This window comes from Microplitis mediator, chromosome 6 (assembly GCF_029852145.1).
Source record: "Microplitis mediator isolate UGA2020A chromosome 6, iyMicMedi2.1, whole genome shotgun sequence".
Classification (NCBI taxonomy): domain Eukaryota; kingdom Metazoa; phylum Arthropoda; class Insecta; order Hymenoptera; family Braconidae; genus Microplitis; species Microplitis mediator.
In genome coordinates, this window is record NC_079974.1 from 7,770,350 (window position 1) to 7,790,136 (window position 19,787).

Consider the following 19,787-nt stretch of genomic DNA (forward strand, 5'->3'; position numbering starts at 1 on the left):
TAGGTGGGGAGCAATTTGGTATAGTGGCGATAAGGAAACGTTAGATGACGTCAAAGTTTTCTCAAAAACTCATGGATAGAACTACGTCTCAGGATAAGTGGTAAAATGGTCAAAAGGGGGATAGGTTGAAGGTCGGAGTAATATAACTGTAGGCACTCAATTTATTGCTTTATGACAGGAAAAGATTTAGTCGCCAAATGTTTAAACATTATTTAGAAATTTCCCGACCATACCGTGAGAACAACCGTTTTATGCATTTTATAAAAACATCTATTTGAAAGTTTGGAAAGAAGTACGTTCAAGGACAACACATGCACGTTGTTCTTAACATACTCCCCCCGTTGAGCAGTTATGATCAACACTTTATAATTACAATATTTGAAAGGTAAACAATGCAAATGATAAAGAGTCTATGGTCACAATAATAATTAATCCACTATGATGTCCGGTAAATAAGATTATTAAAATTCACGTGAAGAGCAATTGTATGTTATTAGAGTTTTCACAACGGTGATTTGAACTAATTAACGACATTATTAGTATCACTTCTTGGTTCCTCTGACGTGGAAACTGCATCCTCTTCATGGATATTGACTGGCAATGGGGCTATCTTTCTAATACAACGTTCGACATTGCCCGTTGACGTTTTTACGGTAACGACTCGTATAACTCCGTCAGCTCCAGGATGTACGTTAGTTATTAGACCCATTCGCCATTGCAGAGGTGGAAGATTATCTTCTTTAATTAGGACAACTGTCCCAATTTTTATGGTCTCTGGCTGACCCTTAGTCGACCACTTATGTCTGATGTTGAGTTCGTTTAGATACTCTTTGGAGCAACGGTTCCAAAAATGTTGACGTATCTGCTGGAGGTGTTGCCATCTAGATAGACGATTCTCTGGAATTTCTCTATAATCATGCTCAGGTAAAGACGTTAGTGTGTCGCCAATAAGAAAGTGTCCAGGAGTTAGAGATTGCAGGTCATTAGGATCAGATGATAAGGGAGTAAGAGGACGAGAGTTAAGGATAGCTTCAATATTTATAACAATAGTATTAAATTCTTCGTAGGTAAATAAAGTCGTGCCGATAGCACGTTTCAAATGATGTTTGAAGGACTTTACAGCCGCTTCCCATAGTCCCCCAAAGCTCGGAGCTCGAGTAGGTATAAAGTGCCAACGTATACCCTTGTGGGTAGCAAAATCATGTACTCTCTGATTATGCTGTGGGTCATTCCATAGATCATTTAGTTCCTTTAAACTGTTATTTGCTCCAACAAAATTCGTACCATTGTCAGAGTAAATATTGGAGCATTTGCCTCTTCGCCCAATAAAGCGCTGTAGCGCAGCTAAAAATGCCTCCGTGGTTAAATCGGTGACTACTTCAATATGAACTGCCTTTACAGCTAAACATACAAATATAGCGACATATATTTTTATTTGAGTGCGGTTGCGGAATTTCTTTTCCTTCATGAGAAAGGGTCCACAATAATCTACGCCCACTTTACTGAATGGTCGGGCAAAGTTTACACGATCAGCTGGTAAATCACCCATCAAATAATCCAGTTTTGGTGCATTAAATCGTGCGCACGTTACACATTGTCGAATTACCTTGCGTACTTGTTTTCTACCATCTATAATCCAGTAACGTCGTCTTAAATTGTACAATGTGCCTTGCGCTCCCATGTGTAGGAGTTCGAGATGCTCACGACGGATGATTAACGATGTAATATGATGTGACTTCGGTAAAATGATCTGATGTTTTTCTGAGTAGTCTAATGATGAGTTCTGTAGCCGTCCACCTACTCTTAATAACCCTTCTTTATCTATAAAAGGGTTTAGTGTGAGTAATTTACTGTGCGAACTTAGAGGCATTTTGCGTTGAATGCGGTGTATCTCTTCAGCAAACGCTATCGATTGCGCCAATTTAAAGATAATCTTACGAGCATTATGAATTTCTTCCAGTCTTATAATACCCTTGTTTTTATTATCTATCTTCATGCGCATACACAAGGCGACAATAGACTCAAGCCTTGTCATAGATGAAAATTTATTCCATAGTTCTGTGTCCCTTGGTGTGGCGTGAAAACAGAGAACCCTTTTCAGTTCAGGTATCGGTGTATTTATCTTGGGTAAGTCGAGAGTTGGCCAGGTATCGCTGGTCTGTTGAAGCCATGTGGGTCCGTGTCGCCAAAGCGCCGACCGTATGAATTCTGTAGGTAACAAACCGCGTGACAAAATATCGGCTGGATTATCCTTTGTTCTTACATGATACCAATCATCCTTACGTGTGTTTTTTAGAATATTAAGAACTCGATTAGATACAAACTGCTTTAATTGTTGAGGTTCCGATGACTTTAACCAATACAGCACGATAGTCGAATCAGTCCAAAAAATAGTTTTATCAATAGGCACTGGGAGATCCCGTACGACCGATGCATATAAATTCGATAGCACCGATGCTCCGCACAGTTCGAGTCGTGGTATTGTGGTTGATTTTGTTGGCGCGACTCGTGACTTAGCGCAAAGTAATTCAGTTTTTATGTCTCCGGTACTGTCTATAGTCCGCAGGTATAAGCAGGCGCCATAGGCCTTCTCACTTGCGTCGCAAAACCCGTGTATTTCAGTAACTTGAGTACCTGAGATCGGAGCGTGACGCGGAAACGTGTAATGGTTTAATTCTTGTAGTTGGGTTTGAAACTGTCTCCACTCGGTATGAAGGTCTAGGGGTAGAGATTCATTCCAATCTAACTGTCTCGTCCACAGTTTTTGCATATGTTATGTCCGCCGCTTAATTTTTAATTATTTATCCGGGATTTCTCCCTTTGGTAGCGATAGTAATTTTGGACAAGCGGGTTGGAGGGTGCGGACAACAATAAAGAATACGAGGAAGAAATTATCTTCCTATAATTTATTATTTATAGTGGATCTTTTCGAAAATTAAGAACCCAAACGTCTTCGAAGAGACTGGTGCTCTTGTTTAAGCCAAAAGTATTTTATGATGATAGAAAAATAATTCTTTCACCTACCTTTCGATGTCAATTCTTCTAGTGCGTCAGCTATTATCCCTCCAGAACTAAACAGCTCACTCGGCCTTCCTGTAAGGTTGGTAGAATGGGTGCGGCTGGGTTGATAGGATGATAACTTATGTACTACTTTCGAATGAAAATCGAACGGCTTGAGTGATGAACTTGATCTTTTATTAAGTATTTTAAATTACAACGTTTTAACTGAACGTCACTTGTTCACTCTAGTTTTTCACAACTTTTATATGATTTGTATTATAAGATTATTTATCTTATCGAATATTTTAAACAGATTTTTAATTATAAATGCGTCCTTTTTCACACCCAAAAGGGGTTTTTATGCGCAGAACTCGGCACAAAGTGAGATCACAAATTCACGTGATTTGTGTCACAATTCACTCGAACCGGATAGATCTTCGAGATCTTTCAATTGCAATTAAGAACTATACTCTACACGATAGTTGACTATCAGCCGAGTATCTAACTCAATTGGCAATTTAATTTATTAAATAATGACCGTAAATGAATAAATTAATATCCTACACGAACTTAATCAGCCGGATACCTAGATCGATTTACGGTTTAATTGATTTGAATTTTTGTAAATGAATAAATTAATATCCTACACGAACTTAATCAGCCGGATACCTAGATCGATTTACAATTTATTTAAAGTAAATTTGGAAAACCGTAACTGATAAAATAATATCCTACACGAAATTAATCAGCCGGATACCTAAATCAGCGACGATTACTTATTGCCACGTCGGAAGATTTCTGCAATAAGATTACGGGCTATCGACGCCGTTTACGCGGACCAAGGAGTTAAAAATGAACTGAAGGCCCTGAGCCATGGTGCTCAGGCTTTTTATAAACTTTGCTTTGACAATTGATGGGGAATTTTTAATTATCGTCATTGGTGGAAAGTGACGACAGTTTATTATTTATTCGTTAAACTTATTGCAGGTGTCTTCCCACTATTCTTTGCCGCATAAAAGGTGAAAAAGCTGACGCTGCGTTTTCGCGCGCTTTTCAAAGAGGAGCTCAGTAATAATTATTTTAAATAATTATTAAAATAAAAAAAAAATTATTTGGACATAACACATATATATTTTAGCATAACATATGACTGGTCCCAACAGTCCCAGTGGATCAAATATCTGGACAATCTGAGATAAGACTGTCCGCTTGCAAAGTACCTTGGTAGGTTCAGGTAGTTTGACCGTATATACTATCGTATCTTCGTTAGCATTCCAATATATTCCCAGCGTCTTCAGTGTCACTGACTCACCTAATTGAAATTTAGAGTTTATGCTTTCCTTAGGTAAATCTTCCAACAGCTCTGGTACGTTTGAGGCCCATTGGCGTATATTAAAACATCCTAATTTAAGCAATGCTATCAGTTGGTTTCGTTTCTCTCTCGCTTCTTCAAGAGTATCCGCTCCGGTGGCGGTGTCGTCAACGTAAGTTTCTTTGGTGATGATTGTTGCTGCTAGAGGGTAGCGGTGACCTTCATCCTCGGCCAACTGCGCAAATGTGCGTGACGCGATAAAGGGTGACGTTCTTCCACCAAAGATCAGTACATTTATCACCATTGTTGTCAATTTGCCTTCCTTGTTTCTCCAGATTATGCGTTGATATTTTCGATCTTCTGGTCGTATAATAATTTGTCGAAACATCTTTTCAGTGTCAGCGGTGAAAACTACCTCGTATATTCTGAATCTGATCCATAGTGATGTCAAGTCAGTGTGGCGTGTAGGTCCTATTGGTAATGCGTCATTTAATGACCAGCCAGTACTGGTTTTGGCTGATCCGTCAAATACTACACGTAACTTTGTTGTAGTACTACTCTCCTCAACTACTGCATGATGTGGCAGGTAGTAACCCTCGTCGCTGGGTATCTTCACGAGCTCAGTCATGTGTCCCAGGTCAATATACTCTTGAATAGTTGCGTGGTAAGCCTCTCGCAATTCAGAATTTTTTAATAGTTTGTTTTCCAGATTTATAAATCTCTTGATAGCTCGGCTCCTTGATTCTCCGAGTAATTTGATCTTGTCGTTGAACGGTAGTGCTACAACGTAGCGTCCATTGCTGTCACGAGTTACATGTGACCTGTAATGTTTTTCGCACTCAATTTCTTCTGAGGTCTGCGTTTGGTCTGCTGTGTCTTGCTCAATTTCCCAGAATTTTTCCAAATTAATTTCATTAGAAACGTGACAATGTTCTATTTGTTTTAAATTTGATGCAGGTGCTTGACCTCCTACGACCCATCCTAGCCTGGTCTTCTGTAGATAAAGATTTTCGGTTGAGGTAGATAGATTTATTTGACCGACGCATAGAATAGATAAACTTATACCTGAGCCTAAAAGCATATTTATCGCTGCTGGCCTATGGAAGTGCGGATCAGCTAGCTTTAGATTCCTTGGTATTTTCATTGATCCACGATCAATTGTTTGGTTGGGTACTAGACCTGCAATTTGCGGTACGGTTAAAAATTGCAGTGTACGTTCAAAATGTCCATCCGATGAACGGATAGTTGCTGTAATCATGTGTTTAGAAGTAGTGTTTAGAGAGTCTAGAACGCCGATTGGTACTGCATACTTGCGTTTTGGTAGATTTAATAATGAGGCTAGACGTTCGGTCATGAAGTTAGTAGTAGAACACGTATCTACAAGCGTACGGCATTTCTGAGGTTCCTTGTTTTAGTTCAGTACATGCAGTGTAGCGGTTATTATTAAATCACTGGTAGGTCGGTTAATGACGTAAGCCATGGGTCGGTTTGTCGGTGTCTCAGGTACTTGACTGGCTTGCGTTGGGTAGTTGTTACTTCGTATTGCGGCCCTTGTATTGGGTCTTGGGTTCCAGTTACCTGCGTCTTTATCATTCTCATCAGTAGGCTTGTGTAGGAGGGTATGATGACGTTTATTACACTTAAAACAGTTATTTGAATTGCAGTCTCTAGCTTTATGAGTAGGGCTTAGACAGTTAAAGCACAGTGAAGATTTGGTGATAACTTTTTCTCGTTCTTGAGGATTCATAGCCAGAAACGAGGCACATTTGCGTACACTATGAGTCTCGTTACATAGTGGGCACGGTACATATTGATTGATAACAAAAGTTTGTCTCTGTTCCTTCCCTTGTCCATTGACGTGTGCAGACTTCTGAGCAGCATTTCTGTTATAATGATTATTATTGTTGTGGTGGTTATTATTGTTAGGCTGTGTAGGTGGCTTGATCTTCGGTATATCAGCGCAACTTGCTCGCTTTTCTAAAAATTCCAGTAAATCCGTATATTGAGGCATGCTTGTACCTTTCAAGGTCAATTCCCACTGCCACGCGGTTTCAGAACTGATTTTGGATAGTATTAAGTCAATCAGTGGAGTATCCCAATTCTTAACCGGTTGTTTTAGATTTTCCAAAGCGCGTAGATTTTGACGTATGTTGTCGACAAGGTCACCGAGACCTTCTGGTGTGTCCTTGGCCAACCGCGGCAAATCTCGTAGTAAGCCCCAATGTCTTCTGATTATTTTTCTGGTGCAATCGTATTTATTTTTCAGAAGTTCTAAGGCCGTCTTATAATTCTGACCAGTAGTTCCTAATGATTGAATTATCTGGCGGGCCTTACCTTGGACAGCCAATCTCAAGTACTGTAGTTTGCGAGCGTCAGACATAGTTGCATTGTCGTCTATAATCGCGGTAAATAGGTCAATAAATGATGACCAGCCTTCATACGATACGTCAAAGGTCGGTAACGGTATTTCAGGTAGTTTTATTTCGTTTGCACCGGCGGCCAATGAGGACGGGGTGGGTGTCGGACAGTGGTCATGAGTAACAGATGCAGCACCCGTCTGTGATGTCGTTGATTCTATTTCCTTTTTAAGTTTATTAACCCGTGCAAGTACACGACAATATTCATCTTGAATCTCGTCAGCCTTTTGTGTATCTTCCGGTTCTAATTCTTCGATCTCAAATTGGATGCTGTCGAATTTATCCCAATGTTTATTAACATTATTTAGACATGCAAGCAGATAGTCAAAGTCGCGTTCAGCTGGATCAACAGCTATAAATTCATCGACTGTTTTGGTAAGCTTGGTAATTTGACGTTTAATAGATCCACGACTTCGTTTCAATTCAGTTAAGCGCTCGGTTTGTTCCTCGGTCAATACCATTGTAACTATTGCGCGACGGTAATTAATAGGTAAATGTAGGTAGGTGAAGATTTGTATGAATAGTTATATGGGAGCTGGCGACAATATACTAACGACTTACCTTATGTGAGCTAGTAGATTGACTGGATTTCCGCTGTATTCACGTCGTGGATGAGCCCTCAGACGTAACTCTGGTTGGTTGATGATGTTGGATTAGTTTTTACACAATTACACTCACTTGTCGCGACCTTCTAGTTTACTCAAATTGTCTATTTTTTTTTTTTATTTTATTAGTAAACGCACTAAAGTTCACTTGACACTCCGTGAATTTACTAATCCGGCTCGAAAGACCATATGTTTCGGCTCTAAAACACGTTACACAAAAATTTGCACAACGTATTTTATTGTCGAATCCTAATTTGTTATTAAGCAAGTTAGGTGTTTTTGTGGATAAATAGACTGGGTTAAATTATAACAATTACTGTATTCTATGTTAACGGTATACAAAATTTAGAGAGACAGGTCAGGTACAGTCCTGTACTCTCTGCGGTTCAATTTGTAAGTGTCAGTACAATTTTACAAGCTTAGGTATAAGGGTTGTCCTCGTAGTAGGTGGGGAGCAATTTGGTATAGTGGCGATAAGGAAACGTTAGATGACGTCAAAGTTTTCTCAAAAACTCATGGATAGAACTACGTCTCAGGATAAGTGGTAAAATGGTCAAAAGGGGGATAAGTTGAAGGTCGGAGTAATATAACTGTAGGCACTCAATTTATTGCTTTATGACAGGAAAAGATTTAGTCGCCAAATGTTTAAACATTATTTAGAAATTTCCCGACCATACCGTGAGAACAACCGTTTTATGCATTTTATAAAAACATCTATTTGAAAGTTTGGAAAGAAGTACGTTCGAGGACAACACATGCACGTTGTTCTTAACAAGTTCTTTCCCCTACCACCATGATATTAGAATGAGCGCATGCGCAATTTGGATAAGCACATATGCAAACCCACCAAAACCAACATTCAAAGGGTGCGGGAAGAAACCATGGTGAGAAAAAAAATCCTAAGCTTTCATCGGGATGACTACATCAAGTAGGATCTGGTACATCATCACGTCCCGGTAAATTGTCGTGACCCTGAACACCGGCTCTCCTCTGGGCGTCTTCACGCACCAATGGTCCAGGATGTTCCTACCCATCCCCGGGTAGCACTGAGCCACCTTGTCCCATACCCTGGGGCAGTGGGTCATTAACTAGGCTCGGGGCCTGAGATCCTCGGATCGAGTGAGAGCCGGTGGAACTCGGCGCCTCTACTCGAACGTCCGGTATATTATCTCGCCCCCTAACTCCTTCACCACCTACGCGACTCATGATCTTATTATCTGGTCGCGCACAGAGATATCAAATACTTACTACTTTATGTAAATAGTAATACCTACCGATAGTATAAAAAAAAGTAAATAAATAAAATTCCAAAAAAAAATAAAATTCCAAAAATAAAAATAAACAAGGAAAACGACACAATAAATTCGACACAAATAACTCGTATGTAATAGCGGTCCGACTCGCGAGTGCGGTCAGACTCGAGCGATTACTCGGACACAAAGAAAGCCAAAGAAAGAAAAAAAAATAAATAAATAAACAAATAAATCACGAAATTAATTTAATCAAACCGAATACCCCACACACAATAATTACGTGGTCAGGGCTGGTCGATTATAATAACCGTCAAATAGATAATAACAATTAATGATAATCGGAAGTACTTACGGTTTTGCAGGTCTTCTTTAAACTCCGTCGATTCGATATCCCCACGATAATTCGGCAGATAATCAATCACTGATGATATCGTACTTGAATTTGTAGTAACACAAGAATATCACAAGGTAACAAACAAATTGTAATAGAACAATAGAATGCGGTACAAAATTCAACTGTATTTGGAACACGTCCGGTCGCTCAGATAACTTTGTAACACTGTGGCGCATCTCGGGCCGGTTCCAAAGTCTGGTGGTCGAGAATAGCGTGGCGAGCCAATAGGAGCAGGCCTTGAGGGCCACGTGACCAGAGATCGGCAAAAATATTTTTTTTGCAACATTTTTAACTTCCCGCTAAGAAAATTGTAAATTTTCAAAAATTCGGGAAGTTATTGGTTTCAGTCCGATTTACGAAAATCGAATTTCCATCAGATGTCGACGTTTCGAGGTCCTAGGAAGCTATCCTGACTAATTTCACGATGATGTCCGAGTGTATGTATGTATGTAAATATTCATAACTCTTGAACGGATGAACCGATTTTGATCGTTGAGGTGTCATTCGACGCGGCTTGTTAATGTCTTGAGGCCGTAGAAATTTGAACTTAATCGGTAGGGTGCGTTCAGAGATATTTCAAAAATAAAATTTTTTCAAAAATGTTTTATTTGGATAACTTCCAATTTGCTCGATGGATTGATTCCAAAATCTAATCAGCTCTAAAACTCTATAAGCCGCGTCGAATGCCACCTCAACCATCAAAATCGGTTCATTCGTTCAAGAGAAACCGTTGACGAAAGAATTCAAAAAAAATTTTTTCCTTGGTTTTTTTGAAATTTCTCAAAAACGGCTGAGTAAATCAATTTCAAAATTCGACCAGCTTTAGAACTTGATAAAACGCGTCGATTGCCACCTCAACCATCAAAATCGGTTGATTTGTTCGCGAGATATCGTGGAAGAAAGAAATGCTAAAAAATGGTTTTTTACAAAACAATGGCATACAAAAGTATTTGCGAGCTCGAAGAGCTCGAAAATATATTCACAATAATGTTTTCGAGCTCAGCGAGCTTGAAAACAGCGGGAAGTTTTGGGGCTGGCCCGCAGGGTCAACTGACAGACCGATTTTTTCTATTTATTTTCAATTATTTTGATTCTTATTAGTAGGAAAGTCGTTAAATTTCAATTGGTTAGGTATTCGTAATTATCGTTAATGAATTACATAATATTATGAAAATTAGAAATCGTGGTCTTAGAAATTTCAATTTTTTAAATATTTGTCATGAAAAAAATTTTATCTAAAAATTTTTTTTAATGATCAATTTTTTAAAATATATTTTCAAATTATGTAAAAAATTGAAAAATGAATTTAATTAATTTTTCCATTTTTTAAAAATTGGAAATTTTCTGAGCTAAAATTTCCAATTTTTTGAAAAATCAATAATTGTTTAAAATGAAATTTTCAATTTTCTGAAAAATTGCGAATTTCGGGAAATGGAATTTCCAATTACCTTAAAAATGGATAACTTTCGAAATTGAATGTTCTATTTTTTATTCTTAGAAATTAATAATTCTTGTTAATATAATTTTTAATTATTTGGAAAATCAGTAATTGCTCTAAATGAAATTTGAAATTTTATTTTAAATTGTGAATTTGAAAATAAAATTTTCAATTAATCAAAAAAAAATATAATTTTTAAATGAATTCCATTTTCTTAAGAGATTACTTGAGAGCTTGATTAAAGAAAATAGAAAAAGATTCTCAAGGCGATTATTGACGACGATAAAGTAACAAAAGTTTCGAAACGAAAAGTTTTGCGTTGTTTTTGTACAAATTTCAAAAAATCAAAAAAACAAATTTGGTTCATTTTAATAATGATTACACAATTAAAGGAACAAAACTTGATCCTACAATTTTCGTGTAAAATTCTGATCAATCAATCCCGAATAACGGTTGAATGGATCGATTCAACAATTTACAGGGGTTCCGGGGGTACAGTTACTTGTAAGAATATCTGGCGCCATTAATCTTTTACTTAATATTCGTAAGGTCACAGTCGACTCACGTTCAGTTCGTTCGAGTTTCGAATGCTGCCCTCAAAACGACAGTGAGACCATTGGTTAATAAGTAATCTATAATCAAAGATGAAAGTACCCTTTCTCAATTAACTAAGTTTGCTAACTGGTGGATGAATAATGAATCCAAAAGTATTTCTTCAAATATGACAGCGAGTATCTTTAATTAATTTGCATAGAGAATAATTATAGCTCAAAAAATTCTCTATTGAAAGTTACTCTTACGTTTTTCTCCACAAAGCACTCACAAATTTGAAAAAAAAATAATTTAAGTCATAAAAGTGAAGTTTTGGTGAATAAATAATAAAATTAAAAGTATTTTTTCAAATCTGACAGATAGTATCTTTAATTAATTTGCATAGAGAATAATTATAGCTCAAAAAACTCTTTATCGAAAGTAACTCTTACGTTTTTCTCCTCAAACTACTCACATATTCGAAAAATAAATAATTTACGCCAAAAAAGTGAAGTTTTGGTGAATAAATAATATATATTAGGGTGCATCATTCCGGAGCAACATTTTTTTTTAGTGCATGTGGAAAAAATTATAGTTCAACATATTTGTTTGATAAATTCATCTGTTCAAAAGTTATTAGAGGTCGAAGTAAAGTTAGAGATCTTTTTACTTTCCGGCAAAACTATCAGACTTATCACAAAATGTTGTAGGGTCTTTTTTGTTGACAATTTTATTCTCTACAAATTATTATCAGTAAAGTTGTTTTTAAATTCCGCATTGCTTTCTAGTTATTTCCATTTTAATTTCAAGCTCTTAAAAAAGGAGTTCTGATCAATTTCAAGAGCTCGAAATTGAAATGAAAATAACCAGAAAAAAATGCTAAATGTGAAAAAACTTCACTGATAATAATTTGTAGAAAATAAAGTTGTCAACAAAAAAGACTACAACATTTTGTGACAAGTCTGATAGTTTCGCCGGAAAAGTGAAAAGAGCTCTAACTTTACTTCGAGCTCTAATAAATTTGAACAGGTGGATTTATCAAAATGTAAGAAACTTTTTTTTTAGAGCATTCAATTACCTACAAAATATGCCTGCCAATTGTTCCTATGAAGCATCGTTAGCTACTTATAAAAATCAGTAGACGCAAAAAAAATTCTTTCTACGTTATTCTTATGGGAAATAGAAAAGTGCAATGCGGAACCTCTTAATGTTAATATTAAGAGCTCAAACTTACACAGTATTTTTTTTTTCGTCATTTCCAACAATATTTTCCATATAATGAAGAAAAAAAAATAGTCGATTTTTTTGATACAGCCTAATATATATATATATGTATACATATATATATATATATATATATATATATATATATATATATATATATTTACGCGGTTTTTATCCTATACCAAATAGATAATATGCTAACATATAGCAATTTCTGGTGTAAAAATACCAATGCCTAAATCTGTAAGGAATTATAGATTTTCATTTTTTACTATATTGTAATTGCTCATATTAGCTGAAAGAATTTACCGCCCGGCGTCATTAAAGCTCTGTACACTGAAGACAATAGTTATTCGGAGTTTCAATCCTCTGGAGTCGTGCTTTTACCTACTTAACGTATGAATATATTATTGATATATATTCATTTAGTAGTATTTTATTATATTAACGATTATTGCACGTTACATTTAATTTAATTTATTGTGATTTTCTACTTTTTTAAGGTAAGTGGGATACTAGGTATATTTTATTATTATCAATATTACTCGTTATTTTGGAAAATTTTGTATGTTTAATTGTTATATTTTTGATTTTTAAATTATCATGATTTGTTAAGAATTATCACAATACTATTTATTAGAAACAAATAACTGAACAATTAAGTAATTATTCATCATAGTGTCAGTCTTGTTAATTTTTTATAGAAATTAATTTTGATATAAAACTAAAATGATGCACTTTTATGTGCTATAAATAGATTTTTCTTTCGGATGGTCTCTCTCTATCTCTCTATACCTGTCGCTGTTTGAATTAGTTCTTTCTAATTACGCAACGTCAAAATCTATCACGTTTTTCACTCTCGCTATTGTCGGTTTCACATCACAATATCTTTGTTCCCCACCACTACCACTATCTATCACCCAAGGTAAAAAATTTCACTCAACGATTCGATTCATTTTTCTAGGAATTTTCTTTTTCTATATCTCTATCAGTACTCAATATTATTAACTGGATAGTACATGTAGCATTCTTTCATATAATGTACTAGCGTTTCGATAAGCTTCTAAATTTTTTTAGAAGTTTTTAATATTTTTTTAGTTCTTTTCTATTAGAAAATTTCTAAAAACAATACATAGATTAGGCTTTTGTTAGAAATCCCTTTTCTTTTTTTTGTTTTCACCGTTTGGTACTGGCTCGTTAATGAATTGTTAGATATTTAAATTGAATGCATGATTTTTAAGATGGGCTGCGAACAACATTTAAGCACATGTCAAGAAATACAATCAGTCGATATGGAAGTTGATCCCGGGAGTTCTTCGGGTTCACTATTAATTGGTACCGTGCAAAATGAAACAGAGAAGAAAAGAGAATTATTAGATCAGTGCAATCAAAGAGCACATCTTGATGGCACCTACTTCGTCCCAGATTTAAACCAGTCGAATTTAGATGGAACGATCATTGCAGTTTGTCAACTATGTCAGACAGAAGACAAAAAAAAAACAAACTATCAGTGGATCATTGAAAGTTACGTCGAATTACACTTCGCATATTAAGGTTGCTTATTTGTTACATTTACAAATTACACGAGAAGTGTTATTCGTTTTAAATATAAATTACTTAATACATTATACACTCAGAAAAAGTTTGAATCATAATAACTAAAACACCTGCCCGGGAAAAAATGTTTTTATAAAATTTTGTTCAATTTTAAGTGATTTTATAAAATTTTATGAGAAAATTTTCTCCAGGATGTATTCACTGAATACTATTCAGTAGAGTCTACTAAAAGGGTTTAGTTGAAGTACTTAGTTAGACGTTTAACATTGCATACTAATTTTTAAGTTACTGTAAGTATTCACATTTTGCTGAGTATATTAATGTATATGCCACTATAATTTTACGTTTGTCTTTAACCAATGACTTCCTCATTGTAGAAAATGCATAAACGGCAATTTCCCGCCTACCAACAATATATCGAAGTGAAACGCAAAAAAATTAAAATTGATCATACAGCTGACCAGTTCAGAACGTATTGTAACTTTTCTCAAGCAGTGTTTAAAGAAAATGTCATTAACTTTGTGCTCGAAACTTTATGTCCTTTCAACATTGTTGAAGCACAATCATTTAGAAAAATATTCGACGGTAAGATATTTCTAAAATCCGTGATTAGAAAATACGATTAATCTCGATTAAAGATGTTTTAATCATTTTGAATCGTCGCGGATTGTCAATTGATGATTGAAGATTATTAAAAACGATTAAATTTTTAATCGTTTTAAATTATTTTTATTCTTCATGCAGGACCAAAAACTGCGGTATATTATTTTACGATTAAAGTCGATTCATGACGATTAAAATTTCAAATCGTCTTTAATCGTAAAATAATATTGCAATTTCTGGTCCCACATGAAGATTAAAAACGATTCATGACGATTTGAAATTTTAATCGTCATTAATCGTAAAATAATAAATCTTCTTCTGACAATTAGAGACGATTGAATGTAAAAAATCATGACGATTAATGACTGTTAAAGACGAATAAATTTTTTATCGTTTTTAATCGTCACAAATTGTTTTTTTAAATCAGGGATGCTACACACGATAGGAAAAAACAATAATTTTATTTTTTTATGCTTCCAAATGTTGTGCACATGAAGAAAATTGTATGCTTGTATTATCAAAGTAGTCGGTAGAGAAAAACATACATCTTTAATTTTTTCAGTTACAATTAACTATTCTTTTTTTTTTAGCGATGAACATTAAAAAAGGTGGTAAGACGTTACGTCCTTTATCAGCAAAATCATTGACTCGTAAAGTTAATGATACCTTCAATGCAAATATGCATACAATAAAAGATTTGATAAAGACGGTTTCCCATGTATGTACTACAGCTGACGTTTGGTCATCGAAAAGTCGACGATACATAGGCATTAGGGTGTCCGTTATTTCCCAAATCGATTTTTATTTACCGATCGCCCCCCGAATCTTTCGTTTATAACCTAAAAAAAAATATCCAACACAATTAGGCTCTTAATTTTCACATTAAACCGTGCCGGAATCATTTTGTATTTCCCATTTAAATAACATGGGATTTTTAGACTTTTGACTCTTAATTTTTTTTCTCAGAAACAAATGAGAGTAAAAATCTGATCGAAGTATATTCTGATAGGAAATTGAACGTTCTACATGAAAGTTCTCTTATAAATTTTCGATAAAATAACTCCTTCAAAAGTTATTTAACGTTAAACTTGTGTTTGTTATCAATCCTATAATATTTTTAATTCTATTTTCATTTTTACCGTTTTTGTCTATAAAATCGTTGAAATAAAAGATAGTTGTTATTATCACTAGAGTACCGATGATCATTTATGTAGATTTCATGGCCTAAACAGAAAATCAAGGGAAGAAAAACATTGTTTTATGAGAAAAAATAGAAATAACATACCTTTCCTCATACAGACGAACTCTAAAATGAATTAATGGAAAGTGATGAAATAAAAATGTAATAACTTCTTTTTCTATAATATTATAAGCAGATTTATGATTATTTTTGCTTTCTTTCGAAAGCCTTCTAAATAGTCGTTATTGCCCGCCCACGTTGCACATCTAATTTCAAAAAATTTCTATCAATGTTAAATCTTTCGAAAAATTGTCAGGAATCCGAATTTACTTACGAATTGTTAACAATTTACAAGTAATTAATGATGTCACCGAAAGAGCAATTAAATTAACTTAAGAGTATATCAACATTTTAACAACACGAGAAGACCAAAAACAATATTTGATTCAAGTTGTAAATGAGTACAAAACAAAATATCCTAATGCGACCATACCTTTCTTAACAAAAAATTATAAAGAAAGCAAAAATGATAACAAATCTGCTTATAACATTATAGACAAAGGAGTTTTTACATTTTTATTCCACCACTTTCCATTAATTCATTTTAAAGTTCGTCTGTATGAGGAAAGGTATGTTATTTCTATTATTTCTCATAAAACAATGTTTTTTTTTCCCTTGATTTTCTGTTTAGGCCATGAAATCTACATAAATGATCATCGGTACTCTAGTGAAAATAACAACTATCTTTTATTTCAACGATTTTATAGACAAAAACGGTAACAATGAAAATAGAATTAAAAATATTATAGGATTGATAACAAGCACAAGTTTAACGTTAAATAACTTTTGAAGGAGTTATTTTATCGAAAATTCATAAGAGAACTTTTTTGTAGAACGTTCAATTTCCTATCAGAATATGCTTTGATCAGATTTTTACTCTCATTTGTTTCTGAGAGAAAAAATTAAGAGTCAAAAGTCTAAAAATCCCATGTTATTTAAATGGGAAATACAAAATGATTCCGGCACGGTTTAATGTGAAAATTAAGAGCCTAATTGTGTTGGATATTTTTTTTTTAGGTCATAAACTAAAGATTCAGGGGGCGATCGGTAAATAAAAATCGATTTGGGAAATAACGGACACCCTAATGGGCATGACTATGCATTGGGTATGACATTTTTTTTTCTTTTTTTTTTGGTTTTGGAATTTTTATTTAGTTACTTCAATTTCTTTATTTAAATAATTTTTTTTTTATCTGAGTGCTGCTAGGACAAATACACAAAAATAATTTGTGATAGAGAATTTATTGTGGTATAGTTATTCTCTATGCAAGTTAATTTAAAAAATGTCAGATTTGAAAAAAATTTCGAATTTTATTTTTTGTTTAATGAAATCTCACTTTTTTTATACTTAAATAATTTCCGTTTTTCATATCTGAGTGCTTCTAGGACAAAAACATCGAAATAATTCTTGATAAGGAATTATTTGTAGTCGAATTATTTCAGTCGAACAGTTGAGAATTTTATAAAAATAAAAGCAACTGAAACTTTAGTATAAATCAGTCTATTTTTTTTTTTTTTAATTAATTTGGATAGAGAATAATTTTAAAACAAAAAATTCTCTATCAAAAGTTATTCATGTGTTTTCGCTCTAAAAATACTAAATTTTCTTAACAGAGAAAAAAAATAATTTTTTTTTTTCAAATCTGTTGATTAATTTTTGTAATTAATTTTCATAAAGGATGACGATAATGCTCTAAATTATTTTCTATGCAAGCTATTTAAAAAATGAATTGACAGGCTTGAGAAAAACTTTTAATTTTATTTTTTTTTCACCAAAGCTTCAACTTAAATACTTGAATATATTTTTTTATTCCTATAACTGAGTATTCTTAGAGCAAAATCACATGAATAAGTTTTGATAAGAAATTTCGTGTTTTATAACTATTCTGCATCCAATGTATTTGAGTCGAACAGTTCAGAAATTTATAACAACAAAAGCAGCTGAAATACTTTGCTTAAATCAGACGATTTATTTTTTACTCAATTTGGATAGGGATTAATTATAAAACAGACAAATCTCTATAAAAAGTAATTCATATTTTTTTGTTCTAAAAAAATAGTTGTAAGAAAAAATATTATGTAATTAGTGAAGCTAAAGTTTTAGTAAGCAGAAAAAAAACTAAGAATTTTTTTCAAATCAGTAAATTAATTTATTTGCTCTTTTAAAATTAAACAGTGAAAAGTGCTGCAAATCAGTGAATATTCATCGATTTGCCGCACTTTTCACCGATTCATTTTAAGAGAGTGGATAGAAAATAATTACAGAACACAAAAGTAGGGAAATTGACAATTTTTTAAAAAGATAAAATAAAATATTATTTTGAACAAATTTGATTTTTTTTTTTAATTAATCTTAACAGAGAATAATTATGGTACTCAAAATGTTCTGCTGACATTCAGTAGTAATCGTACATATTCTTCTTCTCTACCTATTAATTTAAAAAGAAATGGGTACAGTAATTTGACTTACATCTTATTTCCAATCAAATTAAGTAATATTATCTAATTTTATTATTAATTTTCCAAAAAATTAAGTTGTATTTTTCAATTATAGATTTTTTTTAAAATTAGTAATATTGTCTGGCTAATTATTAATTTTTCCATTCTTAAAAAAATTTAATAATGGGAATTATTTTTTTTTTTTTTTGCCAATTACCAACATTATCCTACTTAGTAATTTTTCATGCATAGATTGATGAGGTCACTTTAGAAAGAAAGTCATTTGCAATTGCTTGTCGTCGATTCCCTGGTGATCACACATACGATCGAGTAGCTACTATAATTGAGGATATACATGCAGAATTTTAAGTAAGCAATAAAGTAATCGCGACAGTTACTGATAACGGATCAAATTTCGGAAAAGCATTCAGAGAGTCTGGGGTGGATGCGGATGCATACTTCGATAGTAAGTTAAAAATTTATATAAATATTAGAATGATTAAGAAAGAAACGACTATTTCTTATTTTCCGAGGATGTCTTTTCAAAAGTTTCAACAGGGTAAAAAAATGCATTTTTAAATTTAAGCTTTTAATAATCTATACTATTAAGAAAATAAGGAAAATTTTGTTCCCGACATATTCATATAATAAAAAAAGTGAATGTTATTCAATTTTGTATCATTAGAAAGGTCTTGACTTGATTTTGGGCCATTTCATAATTTAATCTCTTTATATTGCTAAGTATCGAGATAAATTAATATTTTAATTATTCTGTCACTAGATATGACTGAATATATGAAATTATTATATATATACAATTAAAAGAACATTAAAAAAAATGTAGTCCATGCCATGTCTTCTATGATTATAAAAATCAAACAGATTTAATTTGTTATGAGTGAAAAAAATATATTAGATGACTAATGACAAAAAATTTGACCTTGCGTAGATTTTTTTTAAGAATCCTATGATTATACGATCATTGAAATCAATCAGTTTGCAAGTCAGTGATGAGATTGTTATTATTAAAGTTCAATGATAATAGAAATAAGCAAAAGATTCTAGAGTATAGATTTTGATTAACAGTTAAGTTCAAATTATATTCAATGAATTTTGTAGTAATACTCGGGAAGTCACATAGTGACTGCAGGTTGCTTGTTTATATTAAATACTTTCTAATTGCATGTTTCTATTTCCCATTTAAAAAACATGCTAAAAACAATTTTTTAACGTTAGAATTTTATAACTCATGAACAAATAAGTATATCTAAAAAATCGATACGTATTTCCGCAGCGAATTTAACGATCCATAAAAAAGTCTCTTATGATTTTTTGATGAATTAAATATTGTGAATTTGAGTTTGAAGCTTAATTTAACGAATTTCTAATATTTTTCGACTTTTCTGTTGTATCTATCAGACGTATTTTAAAATATTGGGATAATTTGTTAGAAATAAAACGGTCGAAGTGATAGGTCCTATAACATTTCCTGATAAGTTTGATAGTTTTACCAGGAAATTCAAAAGATAGTTAAAATTCTATAAACTAAACTTTACCCTCCAATACTTTCAAAATATTTGATTCATTAAAGAATAATAAGAAACTTTTTTTGTAAATTATTTTAACTGCTGAAATTTTTAAAAGTATATCCTTAAAAAATAAAATAGAGCCAATTTTTCTGAATCAGTCATATATATTTATACAGATACACATATATATATATATATATATATATATATATATATATATATATATATGTATGTATATATATACT

The 19,787-nt window shown here is 33.0% G+C and overlaps 2 protein-coding genes across 2 annotated transcripts; both read right to left on the minus strand.

Annotated features, from left to right (window-relative positions):
- Positions 1 to 520: 520 nt before the first annotated feature.
- Positions 521 to 5,666, minus strand: LOC130670463 (uncharacterized). Its single transcript, XM_057473871.1, has 2 exons — positions 4,221 to 5,666; positions 521 to 2,746 (listed from the first exon to the last, which is right to left on the minus strand). Exons 1-2 carry the CDS (start codon positions 5,664 to 5,666, stop codon positions 521 to 523), a joined length of 3,672 nt encoding a protein of 1,223 aa, XP_057329854.1.
- A 57-nt stretch (positions 5,667 to 5,723) lies between these two features.
- LOC130670464 (uncharacterized) lies at positions 5,724 to 7,190 on the minus strand. The gene has a single exon (XM_057473872.1). The coding sequence runs from the start codon at positions 7,188 to 7,190 to the stop codon at positions 5,724 to 5,726; it is 1,467 nt and encodes a 488-aa protein (XP_057329855.1).
- Positions 7,191 to 19,787: the final 12,597 nt, after the last annotated feature.

What these genes read in the sequence shown, in the direction of transcription:
- LOC130670464 (XM_057473872.1), bottom strand. Translation starts at nt 7,190, where the DNA reads ATGGTATTGACCGAGGAACAAACCGAGCGCTTAACTGAATTGAAACGA.
- LOC130670463 (XM_057473871.1), bottom strand. Translation starts at nt 5,666, where the DNA reads ATGACCGAACGTCTAGCCTCATTATTAAATCTACCAAAACGCAAGTAT. An exon ending in AACTACCTGAACCTACCAAG is followed by an intron (nt 2,747 to 4,220) that starts GTACTTTGCAAG and finishes TGGACGAGACAG; the next exon opens with TTAGATTGGAATGAATCTCT.